Source organism: Canis lupus, chromosome 16, assembly GCF_011100685.1.
Source record: "Canis lupus familiaris isolate Mischka breed German Shepherd chromosome 16, alternate assembly UU_Cfam_GSD_1.0, whole genome shotgun sequence".
In the NCBI taxonomy this organism is placed as follows: domain Eukaryota; kingdom Metazoa; phylum Chordata; class Mammalia; order Carnivora; family Canidae; genus Canis; species Canis lupus.
In genome coordinates, this window is record NC_049237.1 from 36,188,054 (window position 1) to 36,205,156 (window position 17,103).

The window sequence follows — 17,103 nt, forward strand, 5'->3', positions numbered from 1 at the left end:
CAAGTGGGTTGTCACAGTCCTACAAACAGTGTGACATACTGTTCTCCTCCAAAAAACGCATGCCACTTGTCTTGAAACTCTGGATGTTATACATTGGATCACATGTATATAGTTACACGTTTAAATATAATTTATGAGCACAGCAGTCATGAACAGGGGATGAAGGAGCAAAGAATATAAATATATACAGAGTCTTGCCTAATTCCTTTTAAGCCTGTGGCAAAGTTATTTCCTCATTCCCAGCTTCTGTACCTTCTCTCTGACCAGCTACCACTTAATACCATTTAAGTCAGTAATACGGGTTGTGAAGTCTTCGTTCATAACACGAGTTGGTTGTGTACTTTGAGATTCAAAGCTAAAGCGAAAGATGAGGTATGTAGCTATTTTCACTCAGGCACAGAGTATATGATTCATTAGTAAAAATTCTCATTGGCTTTTATTTTTTTGGCAAGATAAGGTGCCATTTGCCCCAAATCCACAAACCAAGACCTTATTAGGATAATTGAATTCTTATTTTCCCCCAATAGTGAGAATGAAAAATCAACATTGCTCTTTCTAAAAACAACTTGGCAATATAAACCAAGAGTCCAAAGAGTGTTGTCTATACTCATGGTCTGTGCTCTGGGAAATAGGGCGATAGGAAATAACCGGGGATGTGGACAAAGATTTAAACATAAAGATGCTTATCAAAGTCTATTAAAAATAGAGAAAATTTGGGGGAAAGGATCTGTGTCCCACAATAAGAATGTAGCAAAAAAAAAAAAGAATGTAGCTAAAGTATGATCTTTGTATGAAGGAATATCATGCAGTAATTAAGAAGCATGTCAGAAAAAGTAGATCAATATTAATATACTCAAAATAAGATGCTGCCATGGGTAAAAACTTAACATATTCTACTTTTTTATACTATGATCCTGATAATATAATGTTAATGCATAGAACAAATACTGAAAGATAGTGAATTAATTATATAATTAATCATATTACTGGGCGGCTCTGATTCTATTCTCCTCTTTATACTTTTCTGTATTTTTCATAGTGTCCACAGTGATCTTATATTATTTGTATAATCATAAAAAATAATAATACAATCCAAAGGTATTATGTCAGGGTTTGTTCAAAGCATTGCACAAGGCCTGAAGCTGCGGAAGCTGCTCTGTATACGTAGCCTTTAAAATAGTGGTACGTCAGAAGAGACTCTTAACAATAGAGAACAAACTGAGGGGTGCTGGAGAGGAGTTGGGTGGCGAGTGGGCTAGATGCGTGATGGGGATTAAGGAGGGCACTTGTAGTGATGAGCACTGGGTATTATATGTAAATGATGAATCACTAAATTCTACTTGTGAAACCAATGTTACACTATATGTTAACTCACTGGAATCTATTTATTTCGTTTTATTAAAGATTTTATTTATTTATGAGAGACACAGAGAGAGGCAGAGACATAGGCAGAGGGAGAAGCAGGCTCCCCACAGGGATCCTGATGCGGGACCCGATCCCAGGATCCCAGGATCACAACCTGAGTCAAAGGCAGATGCTCAACCACTGAGCCACCCAGGTGCCCCAACTCACTAGAACTTAAATAAAAATTTGGAAGAAAAATTAAATAATTAAATTAAAAATTAAATTAAAAAGTGGTATATCAACCTCACTCGGGAACTCAAAAGTCCTCAACAGTGAGTTAAGTGCCCTGGTGAACTCTAGGAGCGTTGATGTGTAAATTATTCAAGGTTGTCTCCCATGCTAAGGACACATTCTCCAGACAGGAGGCTCGTGGAATCCCTCTGTTAGTATTCTGGCTGTCCCATAAAATGTGACCTAGCAAGTCATTTTCAGTCAAATCTGAAAGAGGGGCAGAGGGCCCCAGGTAACATAATGCGCCCAGAACATGTCTGCCGCTCTGACAGGTGCAAACAACTCCACTTGTCTAAATATAAATTCACTCAGGCAGTTTGGAAACAGTCTTTCCCACTTTCTATTCTGATCAGGCAAAAGAATGTCTGCTCCTTTAGTTCTGACTCTTGGTGCTGGTTATTTATATTTAGATGCACTGTGCAATAATTTTTATTCAAAGAGAAGGAAGGTTAGAATGCTATGAAGAAAAAAGCTTTTTTCCTTCTAAAATCTTGGGTGAAGAAAGACCTAGGTTGGGGTTGTTTTCAAATGTGTTCAGTTGAGAAGATAAGATATTAATAATATTTCTTCAAACGTTCTGGATGAACAAAAGGCTGATGTTGACACACGCATAAAGAAACATTTTCTAATATTTAAGCCAGAAAGAAGACTTAATTTTTAATCAACAGAGTGGAAATTCTTTGGAGGAACATTCAGAACTCTACTCCTTTGCCAACAACTCCTGCCATGCTTTTTCCCATTACCCCTAAACTCTGACTCCCCCTTCAGGATCCTGCTCAGTGCTCACTTCCCCAGAAGCCTCAGCTGGCCTTCCTCATTTCCCACCCCACCTCCATGGCCACACACATGCAGTCCTCCTCTTGGCTCCCAAATATAGAGAATTACCCTCTACACATTTATCCTACATCATTATTTATTAGCCTAAGAGCTTCTTGAGAGTAAGAGTATATTTCACTCATTTTTCCACTTCCAGCACCCCAGCTAACAGTAGTTACTCAATAATGTGTTGTTAAATGAATAAACAAATGTTTAAGAGAGGATTGAAGAAGTCACAGATGAGCCCAAGTGCAAGGAAGATAGCACCAAATAGCCACTACCAGCCACCAAAAAGAAAGTTCTTTAAGGGAGAATGATAATTAGCTTTGCTTAGCTACTGCTAGGCTTTTGGTTTATTTTTGTGGGGAGGATTGGGTTATTAAATGAAATGAAGGCTAAATTCCATGCCAGATATTATAAAAGGAACTTGATACGCAGTGACTGAAAGGTTGATATTTAGCGGTTTTACTTTTTTTTCTGCTATAAAATGAGGGCGAGACAAGATTGTACGGGAACTAAGGGCCAGTCCAGCTCTGAGGTTCTGGGGCCCTGGAACTGCTGAGTTTGGCTCGAACCATGCTCCAGAGCTTGCATCCCAGCTCGATTCTGATCGCTAAGGAGACTGCGCTCTTTGCAAACTCACAGACGCCACACTCCTACCTACCAAGACTGTGGTGTGCCACAACTAAGTTTAGCCCCACTCTCCTGCTCTGAAATAGTCATCTAAACCACAGGGGAAATTACTACGCACGGTTTCCTAGATCTATGTAAGGAAGATGCTTCCAAACCTCAATACTATAAGGTTGGATTTACTTGTCCCGACTTCTCGGTTTGGTTCAGATCACCCTTAGCCTGCCTTCGTTTTGCAATACCAGTTGGCTCTTTAGCTTTGCCCACTCCTCTAGCATGCTCACTACGCTTGAGAAACGGCGCCAACACTTGGCTTAATAAATCGCCAACCTACTCATCAGCTAATGAAAGGAGTCCAGGGTTGGCAAAGGGAGTATTGCATTAGAAACTTTATTTGCCAACCGCCTACCAATAGCTGATTTCAGAGGTGGTCCTTTTTCAGATATGCCCATTAAAGGAGAAGGAAGAGGACTAATAATTGCCCTTCAGACGGGGAGACTGTATCTTGAGCTGAAGGCCTGTATTGGATTAATGCAACCTACCCGTGTTTTTAGTTTTACATTTCTAGTAAAATTAGAACATGCTCTCATATCCCTCAAAGCAGAAATTCCCAAATGCCACGTTCAACACAATGAATTTTCGTAAAGCTAAAAACATGCACCGTGAAGGAATGGCCTTTACTCTGATATTATTTGTTATTTTGTTTTTATCGCTGTTAAAGAGCTGTTGTTGTTTTTTTAAATAGAAGGTCAGTAGCAAAAGATAGTAAGGTTTGTTTATTTTAATGTCTTGACACTTTAAAGAGCCGGCAACCCTCTATCAATTTCCAAACTTCATTGAAACTAGAAAACTAGGCTCCTCATCCCTATAGTGGCTAGCTCAGAGCTGAGCACCAAGGAGATTAATATAGGATTATATGACTATGTATTCAGGTTAGCTTTATCGCGGAGAGGAAGGGGCTGGTCTCTTCTAGGTTCATCCTTCTCTGCAGACCTCAAGGTGTAGCACAGGGCTCGTGGGGCCCCTGCAGGTACAGGTAGTTGTAACAGATTCAAGTCAGGTAATTTCCTCCGAGATGCACCTGGCCACGTACCTATAGATGTGGTACCCTGTGCGATGGCCCCGGTAACAACTTTATAAAACGGTGTCCCTGTAACACCTAGACCCCCCCACCCCCCACCCCCGGCCTCCGGCCCAGCACAAAGCCAGTGGAATCGTTCCGGACACTACCCATCCTCAGAGCCGGAGATGCCGATCCCAGAGAGCACGGAGGCAAACCACGCTCGGCACCCCTGGGGGCTTCTCGGCGATGGGCGGGGGAGTTAGGGGCCCCGGGTGAGCCCCGGCCGCGCTGCGGCCCGCCCCACAGGGAGCTCAGGCCCCCAGGACGTAGCCGGGAAGAGGGGCTTCGGGAGCCCTGGGCGGGCCCGCCGTCGTGCTGGCACGGGGCGCCCTTTGCAGGGACGAGCCTCTGCCCCCTGGCGCCGGCCGGGCCTCGGGCGCACGGTGACCCCACTGCCCGCCGCCAGCCCTGGCCCGCGGCCCCAGCTCCCGGGCGCGCAGCCCATCACGCGGCGAAGCGATGCCCTCCAGCCCCGCGGCCCCGCGGTCATTGGTCGACGGCTCGCGACCCGAGCGCCCCCATTGGCTGCGGGGGGCGTTCACGTGAAAGGGGTTCCGGGATGGCTTCCCCGGCGGGGCGAGGTGCTGGAAAGTTAAAGGGAGCGGCGCGGCGGCGGGGAGCCCGAGTCCGTGCCCGGCCCCGGGAGGAGCGAGCCGCCTGCCCTCGCGCACCGACCGCCGCGTCCGGCCGCCGAGGGCGCGCACCTGCGGCGCTGAGTCCCGGCCCCGCGGTCGCCGCTGCCCCCTCCCCCCCCCCGCGCGGATGCTGCCGCGGGCCGGCGCGTCGGCACTTCCAGCTGCTCAGCTGCACCAGGTACGTCGGGCCCCGGTGCGGGCAGAGAACCCGCGGCGAGGGGCGCGCCGGGGACGCCTTCTTGGCTTCCTGCCACCTGCACCTTCACTGTCCCGCTTGCAGCCACGCTCCGGGGGTGAACAGTCTAGACGGGCTGGAGGAGGCTGTTGCTCCCAGGTGGGACGTGCCGCCCGGGAACCAGAGGTGGGATGGAGCGGGGCCGGAGCCGCGAGTCCACCCAGGTGCTTCCAGCCCGGGAGCCGACATTCCCGGAGGGTGTCACCGAAGCCGGGCGGTGGGGGACCAGGAAGAGGAGCCGCGTCTCCCCCCCCCCCATCCCCCCCCCGGCTTCCCTGTAGTACGCGAGGAAACACACTTGGGAGCCTCTCGGGCCGCCGAGCGCGATGGGACACGGAGCCCGCCCCGGTGCGCGGCCCCGGGCACGGTCCCCGGTCACGATCCCCGCCCCCGGCAGGATCCCCGGGTCACGATCCCCGCCCCGGCAGGATACCCGGGTCACGATCCCCGCCCCCGGGCACGGTCCCCGGTCACGATCCCCGCCCCCGGCAGGATCCCCCGGGTCACGATCCCCGCCCCCGGGCGGGTCCCCCGGTCACCATCCCCGCCCCCGGCAGGATCCCCGGGTCACGATCCCCGCCCCCGGCAGGGTCCCCGGTCACGATCCCCGCCCCCGGCAGGATCCCCGGGTCACGATCCCCGCCCCCGGCAGGATCCCCGTTCACGATCTCCGCCCCGGCAGGATCCCCGGTCACGATCCCCGCCCCCGGCAGGATCCCCGGTCACGATCCCCGCCCCCGGCAGGGTCCCCCGGTCACGATCCCCGCCCCCCGGCAGGATCCCCGGTCACGATCCCCGCCCCCGGGCAGGATCCCCGGTCACGATCCCCGCCCCCGGGCAGGATCCCCGGTCACGATCCCCGCCCCGGCAGGATCCCCGGTCACGATCCCCGCCCCCGGGCAGGATCCCCGGTCACGATCCCCGCCCCCGGCAGGGGCTGCCCCGGGCCTGCGGGGCCGAAGCTGCCGCGCGGGGACGCTCGCGCCGCGCGGCTCCCACCGGGGTGGCCCCGCCGCCCCGCCCAGGGGTGATAACTCGGGCTCCTCCTCCTCGTCGTCCTCCTCCCCCTGCGGGTCATATCTCCGGGAACCCAGCGCGGGCCCTGCCTCCCGGACACACGACGCTCACGTAGTCCGGTGGCGGCAGCCTCCCCGGCCACCTCCTTCCAGGCGCTCCGATGCGACGAGCCAGCCGCAGAGGGGGCTTCCCCACGGCCCGAAAGGTGGGTGCGGGACAGACCTCGGAGGCTCGCGGAGTGCTTGGGGGGGGCCGGGTCTGCGGGCCCCGGGGGCGGGGTCGCCTTGACCTGTGCGATCCTCCAAGTCTGGAAGCTCTGCCTGCCTCCTGCCCCGTGCCCTGTTCCTGCCACCCTTTTGAGCCCAGAGAAAGGGGGTGTGGAGGGGCGCCCGCTAGCAGAACAGAGGGTATAGGACCCCGGACGCCCTACCAGAAGTGTTGGGGCACGTCTGGGGATTGTTCCCTGCAGAAGAGGAGGAAACTGAGGACAGACTTGACTTGAAGACTTGGGGAGCTGCTGGAAGGTGTTGGAGCCTGTGGGTGGGTGTGGCCAGGCCTCCCTGGGAGACCCAGGGCCCGGGAGAAGAGAAGTTAGGGCTTTGAGCAGAGAGGGGGGTGGGGAGAGAGAAGAGGAAATGGTTCATTTGGTAGGGTTGTCCCGCAGCCAAGACCAAAGTGAAGCCGGCCAGCGGACTCACCACAAAAGTAAAGGTATTTAGGGAAGAACAAGAAGAGAAGAAAAGTTACTGGGCATTACTAGCAACCAGGAGTCAGAGCTAGAAGGGACTTCCGAGGACAAAGCTTAAGCCCAGAAAGGTTCAGGGACTTGCTCCAAGTGGCCCAGCTAGGTGGAGGCCTTCCTAGGCTAGTGCTCTGTATTTGACCTTGGGCACTTCTAGGTGGCAGGTACTGTGGCATTTTAACTTAACCTCTTTCCTGTAATATGCAGTCGCGTGTGTATGTGAATCTCAAAGATGCTTTAGATGATGGTGACAAAAGAGCACAAGTGGCTATTAAGGCTGTGAATAAAGGGCCCCGTGGTCTGAGTACAAAGGAAAATAGGTCCATTTTGCTCATACGGTGTCAGCCAAGCCCTTCAGGAGGGAGTAAAGTAATGCCAAAGGGTAGATGGACATGTCTTTTAGAAACTACAACCTGGTAACCTGGTTGTGAATGCTTGACCTAACGGAGTTTCGGTATTCCTGGTGGGTTCTTGGCACATCTGAGTTTTCTGTCTTTTCCTATCAGAGCATGAGAATGGAGGGGAAAAAAATGTCTTGGCCTTAATACAAAAAAATAAAAAAATAAATTTTTTTTTTTTTTTTTTACTTCCTAGTAAAGGCATAGCCAAAAAGTAAGTAACTCAGCTGCCTGAAACTGTGAAGGTCATGTCGTTATTTTCTATGCAAGGCTAGAGTTTCCACAAGAAAAACCATCATAACCTCTAACCCGATGAGCTCTCTTGAGGTGTGTTGTCAATAGTGGAAAAGGGAAAGTATTTATGTAAAACCATCCCTGTTCGCTTCAGTTGTCATGGAGTGTTAGGGGTTGCCCTCTTTTGACCAGGAACACTGAAATCTACCCTTGGGCATGGCCCATTGCCTTATGGGGCAGAAGTGATCTCGTAGGGATCTATGTGGAAGCCAAGTTTTTGAGAATCTGAGTAACAGCCGCTCATACTCTCACGATCTCAGTTCCTGCAGCGAACCGATATCCCATCGTACTTCATACTCTGCTGGTTCACGGATGTGTCTCTGTCTTCTCCTTCTGGCTTTTTCTCTGGCCAACCTTGGTGACTCATAATCCCTGGCCTGGGAAAGGGCTGAGCAGTCAGGAGAGTGTGTCGGGAGAGGAGGCCTCAGGACAGCCTGTGCTTACTGTGTTGGCGCTAATCGTTTAGCCAACAAATTTATCCTCAAATGGATAAAACACCTGTGCAGGTGCCTTCCTTTCAGAGACTTAGGAAATGTATCTTGTACATCTCCACTGCCAGGGGTACTTCTGGGCAATGATCTCCCCCTTGCCACAGTCCGCTGGGGAATTCCTGAGCCAGAGGGTCTGGAAGGCCTACATCAAATCAGCATTTGGTACACTAGTTCTTATAGAATGATCCAGTTCATAAAAGCTAGACTCTACCTGTGAGGATACGCAGGAGGCCAACAGTCAGATCATACTTGTCTGAGGCCACAGGGGTTCACGTCCTCACCTCCAGTTATGGTGACACTTACACAGTGAAGGGATCCTGGGCAGTGGTTGCCTAGGCAGTGCCCCTGAGGCAGCGGCCCTGGTAGGAACCCTTGGGCCACCAGGTAGTTAACTTTATTTTTGCCTTTCGTGGAAGATAATTGCAAAACCAATGAGGCTCTAGAAAGTGCCAGTGGGGTTGTTTAATTAGCTGGCTCTGACTAGAACCTCACCTTCCGAGTCCCGGTTCCCCTAGCTTTTACAGCTTGGTGATAAAAGGGGTCTCGGGCAAATTTACACCCACTGGGTCCAACCAGTGAAGCTTTACCAACGTCTTCAACTAAGTCTTTTTAGTCTGTAAGATTAAAAGTTGAGAGGGACTTTAGTCATCTGCAAGTATGCAGATTCTCTAACTGATCCACTGGTTTTAGAATTGTTTCCACAGGACCTTGAGAGTTTCCCAACCTTTTTCTAATGAGCTGTTTTAACATTGTGTGGGGAAGCACGTGTGAAGTGCCGGAAAGCACGTACTGAGGTCGGGTTGGAGGCTGGAAGGGATCGAGAAGAGGATAGAGAACTTAACAGTTGACCTTGCGCTGACTCAGGCAAGGAGGAAGGGCTGTAGCCGTCAGAGAAGGAACCTTGCCTCCCTCCGTTCACCCCAGGTTGTCACGGGTGGGCAGAGTGTGTGTGTGGGGGGCTGGGATGCAAGGCTTTGCCCACCACTTTGGGGGTATTTTTAATTCACATTTAATTAAAAATAAATTCCGGTGCATTCTAATGAAGTTTTGCAATGGACAAGGGAAAAACAAAATTCAAATGCTTAGTACATATATGGTTGTTGGGTTTTGGTTTTGTTTTGTTTTTTTCACATTGAACCCATTAGCCAACCTAGTGACCCTGTGTAAAGCTATCTTGCCCATTTCGGTGAGAACTTTTCCTTTCCAGAACAATTGCACGGGTACAAGAACAGATTAGGAAGCAAATTTGCTCCTAAAATTTTCACTCATTGATTTTGTTAGAAGGGAAACAGGAAGACAAATTTCCTTTAAAATGTATGTTTAGATAAGTACACTGTGCCTAGAAATTATTGTTTTGTATCTCTGTGTTTTCTAGTCAGCCGTCATTAAGTGGTTCCTGCATCCTATGAGTGGCTGTATTTCTTTTGGAAAATGGGATCAAACCCATTGTGTCTTCATTCTTATTTTTCTTTATAAATTTGATTAATCAAAATCAGAAGTTGAAAATGAGATATTTATTGGACTGAAACAGTGGTCTCAGCTCCTGTCAGAAGATGAGCAACATTTTGCTTATTGCTTCTCCTTAACTACCACCATCACCCTGAAGCCCCCCACCAGTGGGCAGGACCTAGCAGAGGTCTGAGATCAAGCACCCCAAACACCACCACATGCCTACACCATTGCCATAGCGAGGGGAGAGAGGGTTAGGAACTAATCCAGATCCTGTGATCTGAGGTTCTCAGACTACAGATTGTAAGCCTCATTTCATCACTGACTTCTTCAGTTAGCCCATTGTAACTATCAGATCACAATATAAATTTGCTATGGTAATTAAATGATAAAAATTATTTGGCTTTAGTGAGGCAGGAGTGTTGGATGGGATAGGTTTGGGGCCCATCTTGAATATTTTAGGCGTTTCATTAGATTCATTTTTTTTCTCCTTGATCATAGAAGGGATGTTATTTTTAAAAATATAAGAAACACAACGCAAGAAAACAAATTCCCTAAAATCACATGACTTGGATATTCAGTTTTATGTATATAAAAAGACTAGAGGGTATATTTTCTGTTCATATACCTAATATTTTTTCCCCACAAGTCTAGTATCTATGTACAATTTTATCCTCTTGGTTTTTTACATTAACAATGTATTACAAATTTTTTCCATGCCATTTAAACCTTTTTTCCAAATAACAGTTTTAATGATGATACAAAATTTTATTGCTGGATATCATATACCTGATTTAACTAGATACCTGCTTTTGATCCTTTATGTTTTCTCACCTTTTCCTCCCCATAATGTTGCACTGAACATTGAGTACATTAACCTCCGTGCATTTTTTGTTAATGCCTTAAGATTAATACTTGTGTGTGATATTAGAACCAAAAATGATAAAAATATTTAGAAAGGTTGTGGTGATTTAGACTAATCCATGTATTCATATCTTCTTTAAAAATATTTACTCATTGAGTGAGTAAAAGTAGGCATTGTTTCCTAATCTAAATTCTTTATAAGGTTGGACATTTTGCATATTTATGGGCCATTTTTAAGGGTTTTTTTTTTGTTGAATTTTCTACTCATGCTCTTTGGTCATTTTTCCATGTGGAATATTTGACTTTGAAATTGTTTTGTGAGAACTCTTTGTATATGAGAGTATTAACTCTTTGCTGCCATACTTTTTGTAAAGTGTTTTCCCAGTTTGTCTTTAATCTTCTGGTTTTATGTATTTTTTTTCACTTATAGAAAATTATCGTTTTAATGAAGTCTCATTTAACCTGATCTCTAGCACGATACTCTTTGCCTTTTATTCTGATAAACGGTATCTTCACTATAGAAAAAAAGCGAGTATTCTCTTTTCCTATACACCTTGGCATTTAGTAAATACCCATCAATATTTGTGGGATGAATTAATTTCTTTTGGGGCACCTGGGTGGCTCAGTTAAATCCTGCCTTTGGCTCAGGTCATGATACCAGGGTCCTGGGATGGAGCCCAGAGTCAGGCTCCCTGCCCAGTGGGGAATCTGCTTCTCTCTACCCCCCCGCCCCTCTCCCTGCTCATGCTCTCTTTCTCTCTAAAATAAATAAAATCTTTAAAAAAAAAAGAAACTCCTTTCTTTTTATCATATTAAAGCAGTGTCTACCAAAGTACATTCCTCAGAGCATGTGTTCTGCAAGATGCTCCACAAAAAAGGGTTCCTTAGTCAGCTAAGTTTGGGAACCCCTACAGACAGCATGTTCTTGTTGTTATTCCCTAAGGCACTCTAGCATAGTAAGGGCCCCCAAGAAATCCTGATGAAAAAACCTGCAAGTTTATTTTTTATTTTATTTTATTTAAGATTTTATTTATTTATTCATGAGAAACACACAGAGAGAGAGAGAGAGAGGGAGAGAGAGGGGCAGAGACACAGGCAGAGGGAGAAGCAGACTTCATACAGGGAGCCTGGTGCAGGACTCGATCCTGGGACTCCAGGATCACACCCTGGGCCGAAGGCCGGCGCTAAACCGCTGAGCCACCCAGGGATCCCACAGGTTTAGTCTTTAAACCAGAAGCTCCTTACTTTTTTGTTTGTGTTAACCTCAGTCCTCTTCTCCGCCCCACTTTACGCTCTTGACCTCCCCTGAAACCAAGGTCATGCTGGGCCACACTTGGGCTAACAGCACACTGCAGCCGTGCGGGCAGAGACGAAGGCGGACGCCGTTCACCAGCCCCTGTCGGGGTGATGCTGGAACGTCCATCTGATCTCACTGCCGTTTCCTTTTGCCTCCTTTGGCCAGGGTTCTCGCCTGTTCCTCTAACCCCATGATGGCTGTGGACATCGAGTACAGATACAGCTGCATGGCCCCCTCCCTGCGCAGAGAGAGGTTCACCTTCAAGACGTCGCCAAAGCCGAGCGAACCACTGAGGCCTTGCATTCAGCTGAGCAGCAAGAATGAAGCCAGCGGGGTGGTGGCCCCCACCGTCCAGGAGAAAAAGGTGAAAAAGAGGGTGTCCTTCGCAGACAACCAAGGGCTGGCCCTGACTATGGTCAAAGTGTTCTCAGAATTTGATGAGCCGTTAGATATTCCATTTAACATCACTGAGCTCCTAGACAACCTTGTGAGCCTGACGAGCCCGGAGAGCGAGAGCTTCGTTTTGGATTTCACGCAGCCTTCCGCCGACTACTTGGACTTCCGAAATCGGCTTCAGGCCGACCACGTATGCCTCGAAAACTGTGTCCTGAAGGACAGAGCCATCGCAGGCACAGTGAAGGTGCAGAACCTGGCATTCGAGAAGATGGTGAAAATAAGAATGACATTTGACACCTGGAAAAGCTTCACAGACTTTCCCTGTCGGTACGTGAAGGACACGTACGCCGGTTCAGACCGGGACACTTTCTCCTTTGACATTAGCTTACCTGAGAAAATCCAGTCTTACGAGAGGATGGAGTTTGCCGTGTGCTTCGAGTGCAGCGGACAGACTTACTGGGACAGTAACAAGGGCAAAAACTATAGGATCACCCGAGCCGAACTGAAGTCCGCTCAGGGAACAGCCGAGCCACAAAACGGACCAGATTTTGGGATATCCTTTGACCAGTTTGGAAGCCCTCGGTGTTCCTACGGTCTGTTCCCAGAGTGGCCTAGTTACTTAGGATACGAAAAGCTAGGGCCCTACTATTAGTGACCGTGTGTGATGGAGCGCAGGGAAGCCTCGCTGCAGTCGCAGGCAGGTGGAGATGGAAGCCAGGATGAAAGGTGAACTGCCGTTATGCACGGTCTTTGCAAAGAAAGGATCCTATTCACTTTTTTCTTAAGCCAGCAAAACCAGACAGGCTGAGATCACAGGACCGGTTTCACACTCAGAGTAGATGTGGAGTGCCCGGTCTGCTTGGCACCCAGGGTGGCCACGAGCACCATAGAGGTGCTGGAAGAGCCTTGGGCAGGAACCAGGCCTGCAGGCATTGCCGGCGAAGCTGAAGGAGGCAACGAGGAGTGTGCCCTGGCTTCCTGGAGGAGCCACTCCTCTCTCCCCTGGGATGTGCAAAGTCAGCCACCTGAAAGTCACTCCATCCCCAGCCATTTCCCACTGGACCTCTGCCGTTCATTTATTGGGTGCTCTCCACCCAGCCGGGTCCTTCCTGCCTGTTGATGTGGCTCTGTGTCCACAGCATGTACCTCACGCTTGATCTCTGTGTTTTGTTTTTTGGGTTTGCTTTTTTTTTTTTTTTCATTTTGTTTTCTCCACAGTTCATCTAATGTTCAGGAAAAGATAATCAAGGCAAATTATTAGCCTGTGACAGAAGCAGGCACTTCCTCTTTCTGACCCTGCATCTGTTTTCCAGCAGAGATCACCGTCTGAGTTATCAAAAGTAACTGGCTCCTGCACCGGGTTATTAGACTTCTGGCAGGCAGGACAGTCTGAGTGGGACACTTGCAGCTTTTCCTCTTGGCTTTCGAAGTACTCACTCCTACCCTGAGTCACCAGATAGCTCAATTACAAGATTTGTTTGAACTCGCTCAGCTGGTTTGCAGGCATCCCATGCTTCACAAAGGGATTTTAGACTCTCCTTCCTAGAGAGCCCTCCTTCATGCTGTGTTAGGACATTTTGACTTGCAGATCCCATATATCCTCAGAGCCTTTGGTGAATGTTTGGTTTTACTTTGACTGTGATCTGCGATATCCAGGACTCTTTACAAGCACCCGGGGACTTTGATTTGGGTGTTCTTATTTATGACGTGTGAGTATATATAAAGGGACAGAGGAGAAAACCCTTACCAAGTTCTCATATTTTATTTTCAATGTTTGGCAACTCTGAAATATCAGAGATTAATTGTTCTTAACCATATTGGACAATGAATTAAAAGTCTGTTGGTTCATACTGTCATGAGACTCTTGGGACTTTCACTGACAGATGGATCCCCAAACCCTGTGATTTTTTTCTTGGGGAAGATTGGTTTGTACTGGGGCAGGGGTGTAAAAAATATTTTTACATATATATTTGGAGAAGATTGGGTTGTTTTTTTTTTTTTTTTTTTCTGTTTTGCTTTTGGAGCTTAATTAAATGTTTTATTTTCCATTTGCCTGATCTTAGGAAAGGCTATCCACAGCTGCCTGGATTTGGAGGCACAGCTACTGGACCCTGCAAGCAGAGTCTTCTTTTGCTTGCATGTTCCAGATCAATTAGAAAAGACCTCCTGGTTTCTGTGGCTCGGGTCTTTTTTTTTCCCCCTTCTTTTTTGAACTTTAAAATGTTTTGATTTTTTAAATGTTCTTAAGTGATATTTGATGTAATTCTTGTTCCTAAAACTGGCTGTTACTAGTCTGCAATCGAGTGCTTTATTTTTTATGCCTCTCCCAGATGGGTAGGACTTGGGGATTACATAATTTATGGGAAAGTTGCATTTTTATCTTATGCTGAAATTGGGCAGAACTGTGTTCTTTCTAAACCTGTCTTATATCACGTACGCAAACGGTATGTTCAGTGTTACAAATACGGTGATCAGAACTATTGACAGTGCAAATCAAAATCAAAGGGAAACAAACCATTGTAGATAGGTCGTGAATTTGTTTTGTTTTAAGAAGTCCAGTTCCTCCTCCTCCAAGTCAGGAAAGGTACAAGGTGCACTGCCATTGACAGGTTACCAGACTAAGAGTAACAAGACCATCTATATTCAAAAGAAAAATGCCTCAAGAGTCTCCTGTTTGGTTTTCAGTAATGATGATCTTAAGACATTCCCACGTCAAAAGTTGAAATATGGTAATTCAGCGATAAATATCTCTTAAAACAGCCATAAACTCCCCTGCCCCTGTTCCTTCCTCCCAGCTTACCCCAGCTTTTTTGCTGGGGGCACTGGCTGCAAACTACCCCGCCTCTACTGCCAGTCCACCTGGGATGCTCGCCCTACCAGGCAAGTCCTCACCTGCTCCCAAAGACCCTCCTCTGACTAGAGAATGTGGTTGCAAGACTCCCCTGTCAGCATCATGGTTCAGGGAGGCAGAGACATCGGAAGAATACTGTCTTTTTTTCACCAGTCGGTCTCTCTCCCTTGGGCCCAGTTTTGTCCCAGAATATCAGCAGGGGCCTGGGATCTACAGAACCGCTCCTTATATCCGGAGCTCACCATCAGTAAACAGGTCTACACACTTCAGACTGTATAGGTTTCTTAGTTGGAGACGTCATTGCGGCCTGGCTTGGGGGTTTCCCCCTCATGCAGCTGCTGCTTATGGTGACAAATGTCCCCTGCCCCCCACAGCCCCAATGCCCTTTCCAAGTTGCCCCCAAAGGATGGGCCTCCCACCACTGGTGCTGTTGTCCAGAAATAGGGAAGCAGCTTCATTTCGTTTCCTATTTATTTCCCCCAAATGCCCTGGGGAGCATTCGCAAATTAGGTGCAATAAATAAGCTGGACTATAGAAAGATACGTAATAAATAAGCTTTCAGTATTTCCTGGAAGAAAGGAAGCATTTGAATGGGTTTCTTTTTATTTTTATTTTTTTAAGTATTCTGATGATAGGGGAACTGGTGAGAAATAATAGGAGTTCTGTAGTTCTCCAGAAATCAAAACCATTTCAGAGTCAACGTAGAACTTGTTTTTTTTCTCTAAGCTTTCATTTTACTGGTGGCAAAACATTACTCTTTCAAAGTCCTTTCAAGATGTAAATTTCGAACTGCTGAAAGAATGTTTTGTGGTTTTGATCTCTGCATATAATTTGCTTTTAAAAAACAAGCATTACTATAGTCACTTGGATGTTAAATGGGTTACATATATGTTTATAAGCCAAAAAAAAAAAAAAAAGTGCCATCTTCTGGGTCTTCCCTCTCGGTGGACAGTGAATGAAAGAAAACCTTGACTGTTCTTCATTTGTTTCCTCATTTAAAATTCCTCCGCTGGGTGCGGTTTGCCAGGGTAGGCCTCCTGGCTCTCTGCTCTGGGAGGCCCCCATCGCGATCACTGAGAGTGAGCATAAAAAGTCACAAGTGTAATGGGATCTTAGGTGTCATCGAAGACATTCTGGCGGCTTCTCTGCACTTCCTCAAGTGGAACATATGGTAAAGCATTACAGCCCCGCTGGTCAAGCTGTGAAGGGCGCTGCAGTTTCAGTTCCCGGTTCCTAGAGCCCGCTGATGCTGTGGGGACTCCAGGAAGGCAGCTGTGACGACGGTGTTTCACTAGGACCGCAGCGTGAATGTACACCCGAAGGCTCGTCTTCATCCGATGCCTGAAAGTGCCTTGTCAAGAAATGTCCGCGCGTTTTAAAATAAATAAATATTTTTGTACACAAAGTTAAAAGGGAAATGCACTTTAAAATCCCAAGGATCGATGTCTTTTGTGTGGTCTAAGAGAGTGGATGGTTCGGCTCTCAAACACAAACATGGAATAAAGGTAGAAAACACAAAACTGAAACTGTTCTATTTTAAAACTGACTCTATTCTGGGAGTCAGAGACTGGTGAGAATTTTCTTTCTTTCTTTTGTTTTTTTTTAAAGTAATCTCTGTGCCCAACTTGGGGCTCGAACTCATGACCCCAAGATCAAGAGTTGCGTGCTCTGCCGACTGAGCCAGCCAGGTCCCTGGGGACAATTATGTTGAATGAGTGTGTCTCCACATATAGAATGTAGGTTTTCAGAGGATGGATGTCCGTCAGTGGCTGAGTTAGAGAGCTAAGACACGGGAGAGGTGGTAATTGCCTGTTAGCCGTCACAGTGGTCAAGGTTGGTCATAGCTAAGAAAGTAAGTGCTAGAGAAGCACAGGGCCAGTGTTGCTCCAAATCCATTTGTACTGATCTGAGGGCATGTCTCCTACCCTCTCACTTGCTCTGGAAGCCTAGTTTGGGTTTACTCTTTTCAAAGGTGGGAAAATTCTAAATGGCCATGGTAGCTTTTAACTGCTTGTCCAGATAAACTGTAACCAGCAAAAAGCAGCTCCTGGTGGGACCTCCTTCTTCTCCTTTGGGTGTCAGACACTCATCCTAAGTAAGATTTCCAGAGATGTTTTATTTCAAAGTTAGATGGGATGGAATTAGAGGCAAATTGCTGCCAGATGTTTCCTGTCACTCAGTCTGCGCCACGCTGCAAAGGCCAGTAGGGGACCTGCAGTGGGAAGGCTGA

At 47.6% G+C, this 17,103-nt stretch overlaps 2 protein-coding genes across 3 annotated transcripts; both read left to right on the top strand.

The window, feature by feature from the left end:
• Positions 1 to 367: 367 nt before the first annotated feature.
• Positions 368 to 6,206, top strand: LOC119877063 (basic proline-rich protein-like). The gene is made up of 3 exons (XM_038559193.1): positions 368 to 372; positions 4,081 to 4,141; positions 4,245 to 6,206. The coding sequence occupies exons 1-3, from the start codon at positions 368 to 370 to the stop codon at positions 6,204 to 6,206; spliced, it is 2,028 nt and encodes a 675-aa protein (XP_038415121.1).
• PPP1R3B (protein phosphatase 1 regulatory subunit 3B) lies at positions 4,937 to 16,393 on the top strand. Of its 2 annotated transcripts, none has more exons than XM_038560213.1 (2): positions 4,937 to 5,017; positions 11,792 to 16,393. In XM_038560213.1, exon 2 carries the CDS (start codon positions 11,817 to 11,819, stop codon positions 12,672 to 12,674), a length of 858 nt encoding a protein of 285 aa, XP_038416141.1. In that variant the 5' UTR covers positions 4,937 to 5,017; positions 11,792 to 11,816; the 3' UTR covers positions 12,675 to 16,393. The 2 variants fall into 2 exon arrangements, with proteins under 2 accessions (XP_038416141.1, XP_038416140.1); XM_038560212.1 differs by lacking the exon at positions 4,937 to 5,017 and adding an exon at positions 6,141 to 6,296.
• The last annotated feature ends 710 nt before the right edge of the window (positions 16,394 to 17,103 follow it).

Bases quoted from the DNA above. Each gene is read 5' to 3' on its own strand.
- LOC119877063 (XM_038559193.1), top strand. The intron at 4,142-4,244 runs GTAATTTCCTCC...TGTAACACCTAG, and splicing joins TTGTAACAGATTCAAGTCAG to ACCCCCCCACCCCCCACCCC.
- PPP1R3B (XM_038560213.1), top strand. From the start codon at position 11,817: ATGATGGCTGTGGACATCGAGTACAGATACAGCTGCATGGCCCCCTCC.